Source organism: Pipistrellus kuhlii, unplaced genomic scaffold (assembly GCF_014108245.1).
Source record: "Pipistrellus kuhlii isolate mPipKuh1 unplaced genomic scaffold, mPipKuh1.p scaffold_m20_p_7, whole genome shotgun sequence".
Classification (NCBI taxonomy): domain Eukaryota; kingdom Metazoa; phylum Chordata; class Mammalia; order Chiroptera; family Vespertilionidae; genus Pipistrellus; species Pipistrellus kuhlii.
Window position 1 is genome coordinate 29,236,688 of NW_023425573.1, and position 20,324 is coordinate 29,257,011.

At 45.0% G+C, this 20,324-nt stretch overlaps 2 protein-coding genes across 14 annotated transcripts in view; one reads left to right on the plus strand and one right to left on the minus strand.

Annotated features, from left to right (window-relative positions):
• LOC118709893 (ILK associated serine/threonine phosphatase) overlaps positions 1-15,293 on the minus strand; it is a 28,905-nt gene extending 13,612 nt beyond the window's left edge. For 2 of the 13 annotated variants that reach the window (XM_036422202.2, XM_036422196.2), the window contains exons 1-5: positions 15,153-15,293; positions 5,884-5,949; positions 5,378-5,434; positions 1,431-1,550; positions 41-167 (exon numbers count right to left, since the gene is read on the minus strand). In XM_036422202.2, coding sequence (XP_036278095.1) covers positions 41-167; positions 1,431-1,550; positions 5,378-5,434; positions 5,884-5,949; positions 15,153-15,201 — 419 coding nt within the window. In that variant the 5' untranslated portion in view covers positions 15,202-15,293. Of the gene's footprint in view, positions 1-40; positions 168-1,202; positions 1,205-1,430; positions 1,551-1,594; positions 1,848-5,377; positions 5,435-5,739; positions 5,787-5,860; positions 5,950-6,900; positions 7,022-15,152 lie in introns of those variants that run through there. The other 11 variants (XM_045575700.1, XM_036422203.2, XM_036422204.2 and 8 more) reach the window with 11 other exon arrangements.
• On the plus strand, positions 13,969-17,430 carry LOC123651674 (serine/arginine repetitive matrix protein 3-like). The gene is made up of 2 exons (XM_045575703.1): positions 13,969-16,911; positions 17,159-17,430. The coding sequence occupies exon 1, from the start codon at positions 14,402-14,404 to the stop codon at positions 15,560-15,562; it is 1,161 nt and encodes a 386-aa protein (XP_045431659.1). The 5' UTR covers positions 13,969-14,401; the 3' UTR covers positions 15,563-16,911; positions 17,159-17,430.
• The last annotated feature ends 2,894 nt before the right edge of the window (positions 17,431-20,324 follow it).

Here is a 20,324-nt window from a genome sequence, read left to right on the forward strand (position 1 = left end):
TTTTATGCCCCACCAGGCTTGCCAAAGCAGGGACACTCACATGAGGGATGATAGGGGCCTACACTCCTCCGTGATGTCATTCAGGATGACGTGGGCATCCTGCATCTCCTCCCGCTCGCCCTTCCGCTCAGCCACGTAGCCTTTCAAACCAAAAATCACTGAAGAGTCTAAGGAAAAGAGAACAAAAAGCCAATACAAAACTGTGCCCTGCCCTCCAGAGGCCCTAGTCCCAGAGCAAACAGGAGGGAACTCTGGCTATTTTACTCGGCAGTCTTAACAGGCAAACAAGCTCTTCTCATCAAGGCATCTCCTCCTATGGGTTAGTGTTTGTAACTGAAATCAGACCACTGTTGGTCAGAGCTGGTCTCTGCAAGGCTAAACAGTGGAGAGGAGACAGGCAGCTGACAGCAAGTTAGTACAGGACAACTCCAGTTAAGGCATTAAAGCAAAATATCAGAGTTAAAAAATGTAATATCATTTGAATGGGGGGAGGAGAGGTTCCAATAAATCTAATCTTGTCAATACTTTAATGAGGACAGAAAAATTTCTACTCTAGAGAAATTTATCCCAAAGGTCATATGAAAATATGTTATTATCATGCCTGAGACTTGGTGAAGAATTTGAACAACTGGTAAGATCAGCTGCTTTTACTCTGAGGGAGAAAAAGATAAAGGGGAGGCACAGATACCTCTCCTTCTATTGAAAGAAGCTCATCTTTTGACCCCTAGGCCTAGGGCCATGCAAATAAAGCGACCACTTTCTGAAGAGCAGCTGCAGGTGGGCAGAGCTCTTTAGGCTAGGGAGCTGAAAACTCAGCTGAAGACCAGCAGAGCAAAGTAGGTCCCCTCACATACCTCCAAAGTGCACCTTGCAGCTTCAAGGTGCTTTGTGGTGAAAACAAAACAAAAAAACAAAACAAAGGAGATGGGACAATGAATAAATCCACTACTATTTCTCTTTAATAGATACTTTTCATTTCCCCCACTCTGTGACAAATTACAAATCTGACTACAATTTTCGATAGCTTTCCCCAGCCTTGGGCTCCCTCTTAGGGAAGTTGCCTACTGAGTTAACCACAGAATCAAAATACCAATCATCAGGCTGTAACAAAGACAGGGGATCTGAGAGAAATGGGTGGTCTGCAGGCTACCTGATCACTAGAAAGGGTAAGTGAAAACTTTGTGATGTTTAAGCCTGGGAACAACTGTAGGTTTCCTACCTGACCCATGGCAGGGTCACAGGCAGAGATGTCCATGGAAAGTAAAGAGAGAGAAGGCAGGAGTAAACTTCAGGAGTCTGTCTGCAAAAAGGGAGCCCTACCCAATTCTTAAATACAGACACAGAGAGGAAGCAGTATCATCAGAAAGCTGAGCTCTGGGTTGCTTTAAATTATGAAGTCTAATACATTTGTTTTCAAACTGTCTGAAAACCTTTACAAACTTTCTTTTCCACAAGCTCTTCGCTGCCATTCTCCTCTTCTTCAGAGGGTTTTCTCTTTGCTCCTTTCCCTTCATTCTTTACCATCTGGGATACGGAGGCGTCAAGAGAACCTGGAAATAAAGTAAAAGCCAGACAGAAACAGCTGTAGACTTACAAAGACTCCTGCAGATCAGGCTCCACCCCAGCCCTCAAAGACAAAATGCCATGTCCAACAGTCATAGCTCTGACTCCAAGGGCCAGGCCAGTGTGCCTGGGCACTCACAGTGGGAAACCACACCAACCGTGAGAGGATCTGCAAGAGAGGCTTCTCAGTGGTAAAAAGAGACATCCGTACTCTGGGGCTGTAGCACATGCATGGTGTTGTGCATCCACAGGCCCTTATTTACAATTAGGGAAGTTTCCAAAATCTGCAAAGTGACACATACTGAACAAGTTAAAAACACACACACACATACAAGTACCAAAAAAGGCTAAAAATGAGATAAAAGTCAGGCTTTAAGAACTGCTGCTGAAGCCATTCCCGGTGGCAGAGGGATGAATCTGTGTTCAAAGCCAGAGCTAAGGGGCGGGCGTGGTGGTGGTTGGTGATGGTGGTGGTGGTGGTGGTGGTGATGGTGGTGGGTATTTAGAAAGGTCTAACTTCAAATCCTGGTTCTGCCACTCACAAGTAACGCAAGTTACTTAGCTTCCAGCCCCAGTTTCTTCTGAAACTTGGGAAGAATATGATAAATTCAGAGGATTGTTTGAAAACTGATGAGGGCAAGTTATGTATAGCATTTATCACAGCACTTCGTTCATCAAGTATCCAACAAATGGCAGCTGCTGTCTTGATTAATGGCCCTAAGTATTCTTAGCAGTTAGGTATAAAAAGCATGCAACTCTTTATCAACTACTCTTTGCAAGACATTTCTGAGTACTGAGGAAAAAGAAGAAGTCTGCATTTTACAATCTGATCTTTTGCAAGAATTGACTCTTTTTCATACAACAGTATAACACAGCACACATACCCAACCCCATATAATATGGTAAATTAGCAAAAAATTTCCTGGGTGTTTCCAACAGAATCTCCCATCGGTCTCTTTATTAGTCTCCTGTCACTTACTACTTGTGTTCCTTTTTCCCAATGTGTATGTAAAAGAATCTTTGTTGTTTTCAAATTGGAAAACAGAATATTTTAAAGCTTTGTTTTTGAGTTCTAACAGAAGTCAGAGAATGTGGTCTATCTTCTTGGGATTTACTTTATTTCCTAGAATGTAATTAATTTTTGTAAATGTTTCTTGCCTGCTTGAGAAGAATATCTTTTCAAGAAATCCAAAATATCCTAGCTGGCGTGGCTCAGTGGGTGAGTGTCAACCTATGAACCAGGAGGTCATGGTTCAATTCCTAGTCAGGGCATCTGCCCAGGTTGCAGAATTGATCCCCAGTGTGGGGTGTGCAGGAGGAAGCCGATCAACAATTCTCCCTCATTGCTGATTTGTCTATATCTCTCTCCCTCTCCTTTCCTCTCTGAAATAAAAATATATATTTGAAAAAAAAAAAAAAAAAAAAAGAAATCCAAAATACTGGATGCAAGATTGGGTTCTATATACAAAAAAAAAACAACACAACAAAACTTGTTAAGAGTAATGTTGAAATCTTCTCAGTTGTTACCAATTTACTGTCTTTTGCCCTATGGTCAACTAAGCCATAGCTATGCTGAACCTTCCTTAGTTTTATTTTTCTTTTATTTTTTTTTTATTTTTTTTCTTTTTTAATATATTTTATTGATTTTTTTTATAGAGAGGAAGGGAGAGAGATAGAGAGCTAGAAACATCGATGAAAGAGAAACATCGATCAGCTGCCTCTTGCACACCCCCTACCGGGGATATGCCCGCAACCAACGTACATGCCCCTGACCGGAATCGAACCTGGGACCTTTCAGTCCGCAGATCGACGCTCTACCACTGAGCCAAACGGGTTTCAGCTTCCTTAGTTTTATTAAATCTGTTTAAGAGCCCTGCTTGCACACAACATTCATTATAATTAAAAGTACTATCTTCATTGGGAAAATCTTTATTAGGCTAAGTTGTATGAGTATGCTATAATTTTTGGTATAGATATGTAAGATGATTATAATGTTTTTTCTAAATAAAGAAACTATAATAACTTAATCCATATTTTCTAGACTAATTCCAATGACTTATGGTAATGAATTAATAATACAAAAGAGAAGTGACTTGGCTTCCAGGGAGCACACTTATGCCATTCCCTTTCTATCCCCCACCCCTCCCCCACCCCCCCGCATGTATCCCCTAACCTCTAAGGGATCCTATGAGACTTGCAACAGGGGAGCAACGGACAGCAGCAGCTGGTCTCAGGCTAACTCCCTGAATGTCTCCAAGGCCCCTTCCTCTCCTCATCTCTGACTTCCCAGTGAGCCAAAGCAGTCTAGCCCAGGCTCTCCTGTTGCTTCTTCTAGTCCCTTCTTTGTTTTACTGCCCTAAAGTATGTTTTTGCTGCAGTTAATAAATTCTTATTTGCTTTTCTACGAGAGAGAGAGAGAGAGAGAGAGAGAGAGAGAGAGAGAGAGAGACTTGAAAAGCAAGTGTTGTTTTTTTTTTTTGTTTGTTTGTTTTTTTTACAACAGACAGAAGGTCTTCGTACCAGAAGACAATTAATTGCATTTGAAAAAGACTGCATTCCCAATTGTTTCCAGGCCACTATACCTTCCCTTCCCCAGGAGAATTCCATGTTAGAAGTTCTCAGTGAGACATAGTAACAGATTCCTCATTATGGTAACCTAGAGGAATCTGCTCTATTCTTACCTGCCACTAAATTGGGACAGGAAAACAAGGTAAATATTTACAGAAGAGGTAGAGCCAGCGTTAATAGGCTTGACAAAAATAAAATTAAACCAATAAACAGAATCTTAAGAACATATGAATTGACTGGAAAATAATTAACTTAGGTCTTGAATTTCAAGACAATTCCCGCACAGGGTCTGTACCAAACACTAAACCAATGTCAGACCTCATTTTTTCTTCTTCTTTTAAAAAATATACTTTTATTGATTTCAGCAAGGAAGGGAGAGGGAAATTGAGAGAGAACATTAATGATGAGAATACTGATCAGCAGTCTCTTGCACACTCCACACTGGGGGTCGAGTCTACAACCCATCATGTGCCCTGACCAGGAATTGATTCATAGGTCGTAGGTGCTCTTGGTTCATACTAGGTCGAAGCTCAACCACTGAGTTATGCCCTCAGGCCAGAACTCATTTTCTTAAATCAAAATTCTTTTTAGTATAAGTGGCAGAAAACAGAAGACCTATGTATCAGTATTATTGGTTCAGGGACACTAAATACACACACACATTTATTTCAGAGAGGAAGGAAGAGGGAGAGAGAAACATCGATGATGAGAGAGAATCGCTGATTGCCTCTGGCACGCCCCACACTGGGGACTGAAACTGAAATCAGGGCATGCTGCCTCAAAGGGAATCCAACCGTGACCTCCTGGTTCATAAGTTGACACTCAACTACTGAGCCACGCCGACCAGGTGACACTAAATATTTTAACTCTATTTCATATCTCCAGATACTTTCGCTGGATACATTTGGATCAGGAACATAAGGCAAACCAGAATGACAGGTAGAGATTTTTAAATTAAAAACATTAATAACAAAGTGCAAAGTAAATTACTAAACTCTTAATTCTTAGTCAGTTATAAGAACCTGAATTCAAAGGGAGAAAAAAAAAATCATCAAAAAGTGATGTTATATATCTAGCTAATCTTTTTCCTTCTATCTGATGATGCCTACTTAATGTTGAATAAATCTTATGCTATACTATAATTTAATGCCATCCTAAACTTTGTTAAGAACTATAAATAAACTTTACGTAAGAGTAAAATATGTATTATTTCCACTAGCACATTGCATTTTTCCCTACTACTTACCTGACTCGCCACTGCTGGCTGGTGGGAGGTCATCAAAAAGCAAAGGTCCGCCTGGTCCTGAAACACAGCAGGACACTCAGTGAGCCCACAAAACCTGGGTAGGGCTTAAGTGTCAGAATCCATCCCACCAGGACGCCTATGCAGGTCACTGACATAAACTCAAAACTCTGTGTCAATCCAGTGGCAACTCATAGTGCGGTAAATAATGTCTTTTAAAGTCCTATCATTGAAAGGAAACAGAAACCTGCCTTAAGGAGTTACATCTTATTTCAGCTACAATAGTCTCAAATGAACCAGAGAAAACTGCTCAACATTTCACGCAGTTTCTCAGAGCTAGCGACTAGTGGATTTTTCTGCCTTACCTGATGCCATGGATTCAAAACTTAAGACAGTCCAACACCTAAAACATCTGTGTGTTGAAAATGGGGGAAAGGGAAAAAGATTGAGACAACTACAATCCCAGGATGACACGTTGACACACACCTGGGAGAGCCTGAAGACTGTACCTGAGTCAGTACTGCTGGCCGGAGGGAGGTCGTCAAAGAGCAGAGATCCTTTCTGAGCTTCTTTCCCTAGGACACGGAACATCTGCTTAGACTGCGCTTGGGCATCGGCCAGGATGGCTTTTCAAAGGGGGAGACTTTGACATAGGTTTGCTACTAAGTTCAAATTTTCTCCTCCCATGGGAAAAAAATTATTTTTAAAATATTTTCTTCACTGCTATTTAATATGGACACTTGTTTCCAACAGTTACAATCAACAACAACAAAAGCAATGAAAAATGACCCAACAGGCATTTTAAGGGCCAATGGGTATTTTGAGAAAAACATTTTTCTTGATACCGTAATTTCATGACTGAAAGCAACCAACATTAAAAAACAAATATACACATTTTGATTAATTTCAGTGAGGAAGGGAAGAGGAAGAGAGACAGAAACAGCAATGATGAAAGAGAATCACAGATCAGGAGCCTCTTGCATGTCTCCTATTGGGGATCAAACCATGACTTGCTAGTTCATAGGTCGATGCTCAACCACTGACCCACACCTGTTGGCCAGTAATCAACAAATAAAAATTTTCAAATCAACCCTGGGAAGACAAAAACTGATTTTAGAGTAAGAAAATAATGTATACCTCAAGATATAAATTCAGTGTCCTAATAGGTTTGTCTCAGTGGATAAAGGGTCAGCCTGCGGACCAAAGGGTCTCAGTTCAATTATAGTCAAGGATATGTACCTTGGTTGCAGGCTCCTCCCTGCCCCGGCCCTGATCAGGGCTCATGCAGGAGGCAACCAATCAATGTGTTTCTCTCTCTTTCCCTCTCTCTTCCATTCTCCCTAAAAATCAGTGGGAAAATATCCTCAGGCAGAATTAACCCCCCCCCCCCAAATTAATTAATTAAGGGATAGAGGGATTCTCCAAAAATCTATAGGTCTTAAAAATGCCCATTTCAATAATATTCTGAATTAACCACAAAGTAAAATCTCAATGCACAGAGATAAGAGGCTGAGGGAACCCCATACCTTAACTCGGTGCCTCCAGCCCAGTACCCAATTCAATACAAATACATGGAAAAGATAAGAAATTTCAAAAACTCCAAGATAAACTCAGGAGAGAGCCAGGCAAAATTTTAAATTTAAAGATCTGAATGATAACACAACAGAGTACTTGTTTTAAATGTTTTATACTCAATTTTCCCTTTCCACACAAAATTTAACTACGTACAATTCTTTCTTCTCCAGCTTTCTCTCAAATTGGCTCTGTCCTATTGCTCAGAGTTCTAGGACAGAAATGTGCTAACTGAAAATCCAAAACATCCATACTGCCTTTTTGCTTCTATATAGAAATGAACTGGGTACAATTTTATTCTTTTAAAAACAAAAATTTTAATTAAAATTTATAAACTCCAAGGTAGGAAATTTCTTCAGGAGTCTTTAAGTCAGAAATACCTTAAATACCTGATAAATTCCTGACTTAATAAAAAATAACTCTTCTGCTTTATACAACTAACTCAAATGGAAAATAACTACTAATTAAAATATATCCTAATTCCTCAGTATTACCCTTAACATATTAAGTAATTGCAAATACTTTAATTTTTTCAAAAGCAATATAAAGATTCTGGGAAGTAACCAAAAGCAGCATTAGAAGGCCATTAAAAGGCATTTTGTGTAACCAACCGCTTACTCACAAGGACGAGGAGAGTACAGGAGAAGGCCAACCTGAAAAACAGCAAAGCCTTCCTTCCACCTGTGTCAAGTCAGATATTAAGTTCTGTATTAAGCTTTTCAGCTAAATCAGGTCTTTTCACTGCAGTGTCCAATGAAGGAAGTTCTCTTTTACCAGGTAACACATTTTCAGTCTTGCAAGAATTAATTCCTCACAAGAGTTTCCAGCTTGAGAATTAGCCTGACTCTTCTTCTTTGGTTACACCAGTATTCAATATGTGCACCGCAAGAACTTTTAAAGCATGCAATACCTGACTACTTAGTCAAAGGCACTATCTCTTTTTCCTTAGATTGTCAAATAAAAAATGACAGCCAAAACAATAGTTGTTCAGTATGAATGAATCAAAATTCTACCTATTTTTGGTTCAGATTGGTAAAAAACATTTTTGGCCTACCACAGAATTTTGGTAACAAGTTTATGTGTGCCATTACATGAAAAAGGTTGAAAATCGCTGGACTAAGATAGTATCCCAAACTGGACTCCAGAGAGGGCCTATCTCCTACTGCTAATGAACTGAGCCTCTCCTCTCCCCATCTTTCTCACTCTGGAATACTGAGTGGTATTTTCATTAAAAATATGAGATTACCTCACATTTTTGTTGGCCACAACTGAGAATAACTTATAAAAATGATCATTAACATTTACTGCCTTCCAGGCACTGTTGTAGTGCTCTTCATATTTTAATACATTTAATTCTTGTAATACTCCTAGATACTATTGTTACCTACTGATGGTGAAGTCATTTAAGATAAATAAGTGCCCAAAAGAGCCAGTGAGGAGTGAGGGCTCAAAGCCTGTTTTTCCTAATCCATGCTCTTGGTAAGGTGCTACATTACCTCCACACATAGGCACTGTTCCAGGAACTACTGCAAGGTTAAAGGACCATCTCATTTAATCTTAAAACAATCCCATAAAAATAATCCCAAGGCTCTGTAAAATTGCTGGAATATCTCCTGCATCAATAAAAGGGTCAAACTTAGTAATACCTTGCACCTGGATTCTTAAAATAAATAAATCCATAGGTCTTAGATGCCAAAGGTTGCTATCCTATATCCATGGTTGGCAAACTGCAACTCATGAGCCACATGTGGCTCTTTGGCCCCTTGAGTGTGGCTCTTCCACAAAATACCACGGCCTGGGCTGGGCAAGTCTATTTTGAAGAAGTGGTGTTAGAAGAAGTTTAAGTTTTAAAAATTTGGCTCTCAAAAGAAATTTTAATCGTTGTACTGTTGATATTTGGATCTGTTGACTAATGAGTTGGCAAACCACTGCTGTATATAATAAAAGGCCATTATACAAATAGAACAGTGGAACAACTGGAACAAACAGTCGCTATGACATGTGCTGACCCCCAGGGGGCGTATGCGGAAGATGACCGGCGTTGGCCATCCTGGGATCGTGGAGCAGGTGAGTGGGGGCACCAGACCAAGGCAGGGCACTGCTGGTCACTGTCATTGGGGTGAGCCTCTGGTGGTTACTGAAAATTCTTTGCTCCCATGCTACAGTCCTGCCCAGTGCTCGCACCTGCTGTCAATTTTAAAAACATCAAGTCAGCACTTTTAGAACTATGATATAGTAGCTGAAAAGTTATTTCTGTCTTATATCAACAAACATACTTCCTCTTTTGGTAAAGTATACACACAACAACGTTTGAACTGAGCATGTCCCCTTACACACAGATATTTTTAGTTAACAGGTCAAGAGTCACCTCTGCAGTTGGGAGTCCATACACACAGAGAGCAGGCTGTAGTCAGATATGTAGTTAGAAATTTCATTGTGTAGGGGATTGGTGCCCCTGACCTCTGTACTGTTTCAACTGTGTGTATGTAAATCTGATTCAGCAATCAAATCTATAAATACTGGGACAAAAAATACTAATTTAGCACAAAATCTGAAAAAATTTATAAGCACACCTTGCTTTACTGTGCTCCCCTTCATTGGGCTTCACAGGTGTTACCTTTTTTACCAAATGAAGGCAAGACCCTCCACCTGCAAAAAGATTACTGACTCACTTTATCCAGATGGTCTGGTATCTCCAAGGTATGCCTATGATGTGTTCTTTATACATTTTTTTCCCAAACCATAAAAAATTAAGAAGCTTAAGGTGTGATGTTTAAAACAAAAATCATAGAGCATAAAAAAATACAGTTGATGTATCTGAGCAGTGTGATATTTCCTCCAATTGGACTCTTAAGTGTTTCCACAAAATCCAGTTAAGAGTGCATGTATTCCCCTTTTAAATAGCTGTTAAAAGTTAACAGCTTACACACTACATCTACTGAGCACGTGCTGCACCCTGTGCTAAGCCAGTAGAGGTAGTGCTCTCCTACCTGACAGAAGCAGGAGCAGCCACAGAAAGCAGTTAATAAAAACAGAGTTGGGATGTGAAACTAGTCAGATCACCTGTCCTAAACAATTCTTGTTTCCTGGAATAGCTCAGAAATGTGTGATCCCACACACCACGTGTGAGGGTCACTATAGTGCAGTTCAACCCATCCTTCCATCCACTTTATGATAACAACATTTTCTGTTCATTTACTCTGTTCATTACATTTTTAATTTTATCAGTCAATAATATACTTTCTCAAACAAAATGTGGCACCTTGTTGGTTTAACTAACTGCCTGACAAGAGAACTGTAATCCCAATTCTGTCTCTCACTTTTAGTACTTAGCCCTCTCAGCTTCCCATCATCTACAAACATACACACCTTCTTTGTTTATAAAGCTGTTTTAAAAAATACATACAGCCAAGCAGGGCCAGTGAATGTCAGTGCCCTTCTGGAAGGCAGGGAGACTTCACTAATCCATTCCAGGGAAGGGGGGTTTTGAATACCATGCAGCCCTCTGGCACCTCAGCCAGAGTTGAAGATGCCCTCCCCCCCACTTTAGCTGGTCACAGGCTAACAACTTGTAAGCCAGTGTAGTCAGCTGGTAGAGTATCTATTGTTTCATGCACCAAAATGTCACCAGTTTGATTTCCAGTTAGGGCACATGGCCAAGCAGGCTCTATCCCAAACATTAATGTTTCTCTCTCTCTCAAATCAATAAAAACAGCCCAGCCGACATAGTTCAGTGGCTGAGCATCAGCCTATGAACCAGGAGGTCATGATTAGATTTCCAGTCAGGGTGCATGCCCGTGTGTGGGGTGCAAGCTTCATCTCCAGTTGGGGGCATGCAGAAGGCAGCTGATCAATGATTCTCTCTCATCATTGATGTTTCTCTCTCTCTCCCTTCCTCTCTAAAATCAATGAAAGTATATATTTTTAAATCAATCAATATATAAAAACTTACTTTAAAAAGTTGTTAGGATTTTTACCAGAATGTAAAGTACAACATAGGGCAGCGTTTTTCAACCCCTGTTCCGCGGCACACTAGAGATGTTGCCTGGTGTGCCGTAGGTGCAGACAAGACAAGAATTTTATAATTTTTCACTATTTTGTTTACTTAATATTTCATAATAAAGTAATTATAAAATACTTTCTTTGTATTTATTTGATTCCTATTCAAGAGAATTACTTTATATATAGTCAATATAGGCACAGAGTTAAATTTTTTAACATTTTCTAATGGTGGTGTGCCTCGTGATTTTTTTCATGAAACAAGTGTGCCTTTGCCCAAAAAAGGTTGAAAAACACTGACATAGGGAATCTATCCTAGCTTATAAAATATGCAAATTGACCATACCTCTGCTACACCCACAAGCCATACCCACCAGCCAGTCAGGAGTATGTATGCAAATTAACCCAACCAAGATAGCTGCGGCCACAGAGCAAGCAGAAGCAAGATAGCTGTGGCCACAGAGCAAGCAGAAGCAAGATAGCTTCGGCCACAGAGCAAGCTTCCAACACACCCTGGCTGACCATGGACTTCACTCAAGGCTACAAAGTTTCAATTATAGAAGATAAATCCCAATAAAAATGGTGGCAGCCACAGAGCTGGAGAGAGCAGGAGGCTTGAGTTGCCCCCGGCAATTGGGGAAGCCAAGTTTCCACAGCCCTGACATTCCTTGGCCTCCACTCACAGCTACAAAGTTTCACTTAAAGAAGATAAATAAATTTCAACAAAAATGGCTGTGGCCAAGTTGCAAACAGGAGGCTTGGATTCCTCTGGTGATAGAGGAAACCAAGTTCCTGGCCCGCCCAGGCCTCCACTGAAGGTAACAAAGTTTCAATTATAGAAGATAAATAAATCCCAGATACCAGGGCCTCCACTTGGGCCGCCATGGGGCATGGCCAGCCTGCAAACCACCACAGGCCCCTCACCCAGGCCATCCCATGCCCCAAGATCCAGGACATCACTCCAACATACAAGATGGCTGCCCCCATGTGGTGAAAGATGGCTAACCCCATGTGGGCACAAAATGGCCACCACACCAGCAGGGGAAGGCAGTTGGGAAGGATCAGGCCAGCAGGGGAAGGCAGTTGTGAGTGTTCAGGCCAGCAGGGGAGGGCAGTTGGGGGCAACCAGGCCTGCAGGGGAGAGTAGTTAGGGGCAATTGGACTGGCAGGGGAGCAGTTAGGCATCAATCAGGCTGGCAGGGGAGTGGTTAGGGGGTGATCAAGCTGGCAGGCAGAAGCTGTTAGAGACAATCAGGAAGGCAGGCAGACAAGCAGTTGGGAGCCAGCAGTCCTGGATTGTGAGAAGGATCCCAGATTGGAGAGGGTGCAGGCTGGGCTGAAGGACACACCACTCCTGTGCATGAACTTTGTGCACCGGAGCTCTAGAGAGTGTGTGTGTGTGTGTGTGTGTGTGTGTGTGTATAAAAAAATAAAATAAAATATTATATATATAACCCTAACATGCAAATAGACCGAATGGAGGAACAACGAACAACCAGTCGCCATGATGTGCACTGGCTGCATGGTATGGTGGTGAGCAAGGGTGCCAGACTAAGGTGAGGCGCTGGTTGCTGTCATTGGAGCAAGCCTCTGGTGGTTATTAAAAATTCTTTGCTCCCACATGCCACAGCCCTGCCTGGCACTTGCACCCACTGCCAGCGCTAGAGCCACTGCTTGCACCCATTGCTGGTGCCAGACCCACTCAAACACGTTGCTGGCCCTGATCACCCCTAATGGCTTCTCCACCTTCCCCTGCTCTTGAGGGGTGCTGTCAGCCTATGGGAGCAGTGCCAGCAGGACTGGGGGCCACAGCTGGAAGCACAGAGGATGGGCCAAGACCCACCCCTGTGCCACCTCAGCCTCACAGCCCACAGTTCCTTTCAAGGTGCACAAATTTGTGCATTGGGTCCCTAGTCTACACTGATAAAAGAGAAAGATGCAAACTGACCGTACCTTCGCGATACCCACCAGCCAGTCAGGAGTGAGTATGCAAATTAACCCAACAAAGGTGGGTTGGTTAATTAGCATGCATAGGCGCTGAGTGGCCAGGGACAGGACGGGATGCTTGCGTCGTCGCCATGGCAAGGATGCAGGAGTTCCTCTTGCCCCAGACACACAGGGCCTCTGGGCAGCATGGGATGGCAGGACTGGAGTGAAAAGAGGCAACTCCAGGCCAGAACGAAAAGGCAGTGACGGCAGCCAGGAAAAGAAAGGCCCATTCTTGCACAAATCTTTGTGCATCAGGCTTCTACTACAGAAATAAAAGGCTAACATGCAAAGTGTCCCTTTGGAGGTCTGACCAGGAGACCAGAAATTCAATCACTCACTATAACATGCGATGACCACCAGGGGGCGTCATGGAATGAAGGAAGACACCTGCGAGTAGCCAGAAGGCCCTGATTGCCCGACAGGCCTAGGGACCCTCCCTGTGCACAAATTTCATGTACCAGGTCTCTAGTATAGTCAATAATTTTGTAATAATTATGCTATGCATTGTGCCAGATAGGCACTAAACCTATGGGGGGATCATTTTCAAATTATTTAAATGTCTGATCACTATGTTGTATACCTGGAAACTAATATAATATTGTTTATCAACTGTAATTGAAAAAATTATTTTTTATTTTTAAAAAATGTTTGATGGTTGTATCATCTCAAGGATGCCTTTCTCTAAGCAGACCCAAATTGATTGCTGGTAAAAAGCTATGATTTTTTTTTTTTTTTTTAACGAAAAGCTTATAGGCACATCCCCAAACATAGTCAGATACAAGTTATACTCCAACAACAAGGTAAAAAGAACTGCATACACAAAGCCACAGTGTTTATGCTCAACTTGAACAATTTAGAAAACGAATGGCCAAGTTGAGAACTTAAATGCTCTGTACCAGCCATTACAGGGAATGGCAGAGACTGGCCAGGCTGTTCCCACGTGACAGCCAACATCCAGCCCACGAGAAAGACAGAACCACCCCCATTCCAGTGCCCCAAGTTGCAGTACTCCTCCACAGTGGTCAGCTGAGAGCTAATATTCTCCCTTTGCGCATATTGTAGCCAACCTGGAATCTCTGCAAATCACAAGTCTACCCATCTTTACTAACAGAGGCCCAACCAATTCCAATACCTTTCTTTCCTTCCTACTTTCTCCTCCAACACTCAGCAGTTCCCACGGTCCTTAACTTCTGCCAGTTATCATTGCAATCACTTGTATTCAGAACTAAGCTCTTGGAAAGCAAAGGCTGGCTCTTATTCACCCTTGTGGCCCCTGCAGTAGCAGTTCTGAGCCCTCCGGGTGAGCACGCTCAGCAAAATCCCCTGGGGGCTTATTAACAGACTCAGGGCCCAGCCCCAGACTCTGCGATTTAGTGGGGATGAGCCTGGAAATCTGTATGTGTTTTTCAAGTGTTCCAGGTTTTCTGCCAACAAGTCGGGTTTGGGAAGTTAAGGTCTCACCTGCAAATGCAGCATGGAAACGTCAGCAGGATTTGTCCCATTAAAACCCGGACACACAGCAATAACAAAGGCGCTGGTGTCCTAAGGCTAATGCGTGGGGCTCAAACCCCAGCCTGCAGGAACTCACCCCCGTGGTCAGAGCCGGGCCGATGGGGGTGGACCTGGGCTGGTGCTCCTGACTCTGGGGAGAGGGAGACTTCCCGTGACCCGGGAAACTACTATCAACCGGAAAATCAGAGAAGCACAGAAGATTCAAAAACACGAACGATAACGCTGGCGATTCCTTTTATATCTGGGGTAAAAAACAAAAACACACCAAAACAAAAGCCTGAACTTGTACACACACGCGCGGAAAAAAAACGTTGCTCCAGGGAAAAGCAATCCAGACCCAGGCGGGAGGGCTGCGGGCTAGAGGGCCGGACACTGCTCCACGTGCGAAGGCGGAGGGAGGGACTCTGCGCCGGGCTGACGCGGAGCTACCCGGCGCGTGGGGGCCGCACACAAAGGCCGCGGGGCCGGCGCTGTCCCCGGCCCGCGTCTCCAGTAAGAGCCCTTTCTTCCTACGCAGCGAACATGGCGGAGCGCTCCGGGGCTCCGGAGCTGCAGTGCGCACGCCGGGGCTGGGGCCGGGCTGGAGGCGGGCGCGCTTGCCCGCCCTCTCCTCCCGCCGACCACCTCAGGCGCCGCGGCCTCCAGGCCGCCACCAGCCCGCCCGCCTGCCCCCTTCTCCTCGCCCGCAGGGCAGCCCCTCACTCACCGGCAGCCGGCGAGCGCTCGGGCTCCGGCAGGTCTCCGAACAGGTCCATGGCAGAAGCTGATCGGCGGAGGCGGACACGCAGCCCGCGAGCGGCGGCGGCGGCGGCGGCCTGCACCCTCGGTGATGGCAACAGCGGCTGCTGGGCGGTGGCGGTCAGGGCGCTGTCAGTCACCCGAGGGCGGGCCCGAAACGCCACCAATTGGCGCGCGACGTGGCTTGGCCGCCCCAGAATCCTACGCGCGGGCGAAAAAGGGTGGCGAGGGGGCGGGGCCGAGCGCACGCGCACTGGGCTCCAGGACCGCGGACCGGAAGCTGAGGCCGCCATGTTTCCTGGGGAGTCCTGGCCTCTTCTGCTGAGCTGTAGCCCAGGCATCCGTCCCAAGAAGGCCTGTCCAGATCGGAATGTCTAAGTTCAAGGGCAACTATAGTGAGCCCTGAAGTCTGGGAAGGCTCCATGGAGCTTTTCACAGGCGTCTGCCCCGTCGCCCACACACCCCCAGTGGGGGGCGGATGTCCGTGCCTAGATCATTCATTGTAGAGCTCGAGAAACCGGGGCTTCATTGAGCGGCCCTGGGCGTTAGGGCTGAAACCAATTAAGACGCCAGATGGACAGGAGGCAGCCCTGCTCTGCCTACACCCTTCTGGCAGGTGTGGGGGAGCGGGACGGAAGGATGTGATGTTCCAGAAAAGCAGCCTGTGACCAGGGATGGCCTGGCACACGCGGCCCTTTCTATTCTAAGCCCAGTGTGGACGAAAAGGGGCGGCATACTAAACCTGACAGCTCAGGGGGCAACTGCATGGTGGGCTTTATACACTCAGACCTGAAGTAACCGCATGGGATGGTCTGAATGCAAAACTTTCTAGGTGGATATCTTCCTTGACAAAGATCAATCTTTACCTTAACTGAGCCTGTCTGCTGTCTTTCTGCATCTATGGTAATGATAATATACCTACGGAATACCTGGGTAATCCCTTTTCCCAGATCCCTCAGGGCAGTCTCCCACTAGAGATTACCATCTCTATGTGCTGAAAATGTTGATTGTTAACTATGCTGAACCCACCAAGGCAAATGAAGTGTCTCTCCATTTTACTTTTTTCTCAGATATTACCCCTGCTTTGCTTTCTCCTGCTTCCCTAATCTACCACCAATGGATTTTACATAGCTCCAGTTATGCTACCTCCAACAAACTGCAAAACTGCCATTACCCAGAGCATTATCTCAATCTTGTAAGATTTCACTTTTGGGCATGTCCTCAAAAGTTGGCTCAAATTAAACCTCTATGACTTTTCGAAGGGCTGGACGTCCTTTCGTGGTCAGTGCCAGTTTGGGGCCAGACACTAGTTAGGTGTTTTGTAAATGTTAGTTTTATTTAAGCTCTCACAGCTTGTAAGGAAAGTAATGCTGCCTTTCTTAGGTCTGCAGGGGATTCCCCTGGAGTCTTAGGTGAGATCCCATTAGCACTGGAGTAAAAAGTCTATTATCAGGAATGGAAAAACCTTGTAATACAGGGGATGTGTGTGTGTGTTTGCAGGAATGCAAAGAAACTTGTCGACTCTAGGGCACTTGGGCTGGACACCCCAGAACCTCCTATGATAGGTAGAGTTCCTTGTGGGTTCTTGCCTCATGAAGTTTAAAGAATAAAATTCCCAGACTAAAAGAACTTGTTAGTAAAAGAGTAGAAATTTATTGGAAGCAAATACCATTCCCACATAGAGAGGGGTTCTCGAGGGGGTAACCAACTAAGCCCCTTTGTCTAAGGTTTTTTTGTTTTTTTAAAAAAATAAAATATATTTTATTATTTCACAGAGAGGAAAAGAGAGGGATAGAGAGTTAGAAACATCGATGAGAGAGAATCATCGATCAGCTGCCTCTTGCACACCCACTACTGGGGATGTGCCTGCAACCAAGGTATGTACATGCCCTTGACCAGAATTGAACCTGGGACCTTTCAGTCCGCAGGCCGTCGCTCTATCCGCTGAGCCAAACCGGTTTTGGCTTGTCTAAGGTTTTAAAGGCTGGAAGTTCTTTATCTATGCTCCCTTCTAATTGGACTCCTTCCTCATTTATCTTCTGTGAAAATTTGTCTTCCTCTTGTAACATTTCTCTATCCTCTGTGAAAGTAAGATAAGCATTCTGGAGTCTTGGGGCTACTTCTCTCCTTCACATGTGCATTCCTCTCTCACGAATCCCCTTTTCCCCTAAAACTGCCTATACTGTCTCTAAAATTCACTACCAGGGGCTTTGTTTACGGTGGAGGGTGGAGCACAAAGGCTTGGATGTGGGGCTGCCATGCCTCTGTAAGGGACAGAAAGGAGTTAGGTGGGTGAGACAGTAAAGGTGGAATCATTTTACCAGGTTTAACTCATCAGGGGAGCCATTCTTTGCAGTTAGAAAATCTCAGTGTTCTGCCAAAACCGGTTTGGCTCAGTGGCTAGACTAGCGTCGGCCTGCAGACTGAAGGGTCTTAAGTTAGATTCAAGTCAAGGGCATATACATTGGTTGTGGGCACATCCCCAGTAGGGGGTGTGCAGAAGGCAGCTGGTTGATGTTTCTCTCTCATTGGTGTTTCTAGCCCTCTATCCCTCTCCCTTCCTCTCTAAAAAATCAATAAAATACATTTTAATAATAATAAAAAAATCTCAGTGTTCCAAAATGGCACCCTCTCCTGCTTCCACCAGTTTGTTATCTGTAGTCATTTCACAGAATTATAGACCCAGCTATTGTCACAGCAGAAAGAGCCCTAGAGGCCTGGTGCTCCCTGCCTCCCTCCTCCCCTCCCCCTCCCCCTTCACATTTCACTTCACTGTTTCCAGATTCAATTTATTGGTTTCTTTTTTATCTAAATGGTGTGTCCCAGGGCATATTTTCCTAGAGCCTTCTCCATTTATTCTCTTCCAAGTGATCTTTATGACTTTTTTGGCCTTAAATACAGCTGTATTATAATGACACATTTGTGCGTATCTTTCATGACTTCTGAACTATCAGCATCCCCACTTGGATGTCTAATAGACCTCTCAAATTAAATATGTGCCAACTACAACTCCTGCTCTCTCCCCAAAATCCTGTTCTCCCCAGCTTTTCTCAAACCATCATCCACCCAGGGGCTCCTGCCAAAACCTAGGCAACCCTCTTGATTCCTGCTTTTCTCACCTCCCAAACATACTTCTTGCCTGTTCACCTCGAAACCTCCACATCCCTTTCTGCTTGAAATAACCCTCTCCTTCCTCGACATCCGCCGCTACTGGCTTTCGAACTCTGGGGAGCTTTTACCACCACGATGTGCAGGCCGCCTGTACCCCGCGGTCGATGGCTTGGGTCCGATAGGGAACCCATCCCAGGGGCCCTGGGCTGGAGCCAGCGCAGATGTGCGGCTCCAGCTGCGGAGGATCGGTGCTGCTGGGCACCAGCCTTTATCGCTTCCTCTCCCAGTGCCTGGGATGTTGGAGAGAACACTGGCCAGCAAGGTGGGGATGGGAGCAGGGTGATCACTGAACTCGGTTGACACTGCGGAACACCTGGACTGCCAGCCCTTGGCGGAGGGGGCGCGGCTTCCGGACCAGGGAGGTTTCTGGGAATCGCAGTCCCGGCTTGGCCAGCATCGGCCTCGGAGAAAGGGAAGTCGAAGGGTGGAAACTACATCTCCCATGAGGCTCCTTGGCTCACCGCGGGCAAGCAGGGGACAGAGGGGGCGCGCCCATAGAAAGGGGCGTGGCCAAAACTCCGCTACATCCCCAGCCCCTGGAGTTCCGCACTACCTTTCCAAAATCCCTTTGGCTTCTGCAATGCCGGCTCCTGGCTGTCCATGGGCTGGTGCGCGCGCTGAATGAGACTGGCCGGATGCGTGCAAACGCCCGAGCCTAGAGCAGAGCTGTAGAAGGGATGGCAGGCGGAGTCTTAAAGGCTTCGGCCAGGCGCTCCGCGTGGAAATTGAGAGGCGAGTTAGGTCTGCTGCCCAAGTCGAATTAAGGATGAAATGAGGGTGCCTGAGTTCGGTTGGTGGGAAAAATGACCCTCGTGGAAATAGGAATTCGAACTAGATTCATGGATCTGATTGGGCGGAAGTGGGATACAGAAAAATAAACAAATTAAGGGTGACTTCTGTATTTTTTGTCTAATCAGTGGGGTGCCTGGAAGTGGTAACAAGTAGAGTGACAGTGCGTTTAGGGGTGAGAATCACCCCTGGCTTGTGATTCCCACCAGACACCCAAGTGGAGACATTGAGTACACAGGTGGGAGGGAGGCCAGGGGTGGAGATGGGCTTTGGATGGAGGGCACACAGAGGAAACCAAATGGGCCAGATGGAGTTTTCTTGAGTTGGAAAGTTTCAGGACAGAAGGATACTACGAGGAGCGCTTCACTGGAAGGTTGGGTATGGTGAAACTTAAAGACATGACCTCTGGACTTGGAAACATGGATGTCTCTGATTTTTGCAAGGGCAATTCCAGTAGAGAGGTGGAAACAACATTTAGACTGGAGAGGAAGGGAGGGGAGTGAGAGGTGGGGAGGTGAAGACAGTGAATATCGATGTTGCTTTTAAGGAATTTTGTTTTAGAACTGAGAAATAAAGCAGAAGCTAATAGGGTGTGTGGGGGCCAGGGAGGTTTTGTCTCCCCTTCTTCCAGATGGAGGTATTACAGCTAGTTTGTAGGATGGTAAGAATGATCCAGTGCAAAGCAAGATTTATGATGCAATGAAGAGAGCAGAGCCACTGAGAGGTCAGAGGGGAGGGAACCCAGTGACACAGTGCATCGTGGTGGAAGGCAGAAAGCCTGGGCAGACACAAAGGTGGATAACGCAGGATAACGGATCCCCAAAGATATGCACATCCTCACTCCCAGAACCTGCAGGTGTTCCTTACATGGCAAAAGGCCTTGCAAATCTGATTAAGGAGTAAGCACCTTGAGAAAGAATATCCTGGATTGCCCAATTAAATCACAAGGGTCACAAGAGGCCTTCAAAACAGGAGGGTCACAAGGAGCTGTGACTATGGGAGAAGGGTCAGATAGATGCAACATTACTGGCTTTGAAGATGGAGGAAGGGGCCACCAGCCAAGGAATGCAGGTAGCCTCTGAAGCAGGATTCACTCTCAATCCTCCAGAAAGTGCAGCCCTGCCTTGATTTTAGTCTAGTGAATTCTTTCTCAGACTTCTAACCAATAGAAATGCAAGGT

Coding starts and splice junctions, on each gene's coding strand:
- LOC123651674 (XM_045575703.1), top strand. CDS start 14,402: ATGCAGCATGGAAACGTCAGCAGGATTTGTCCCATTAAAACCCGGACA.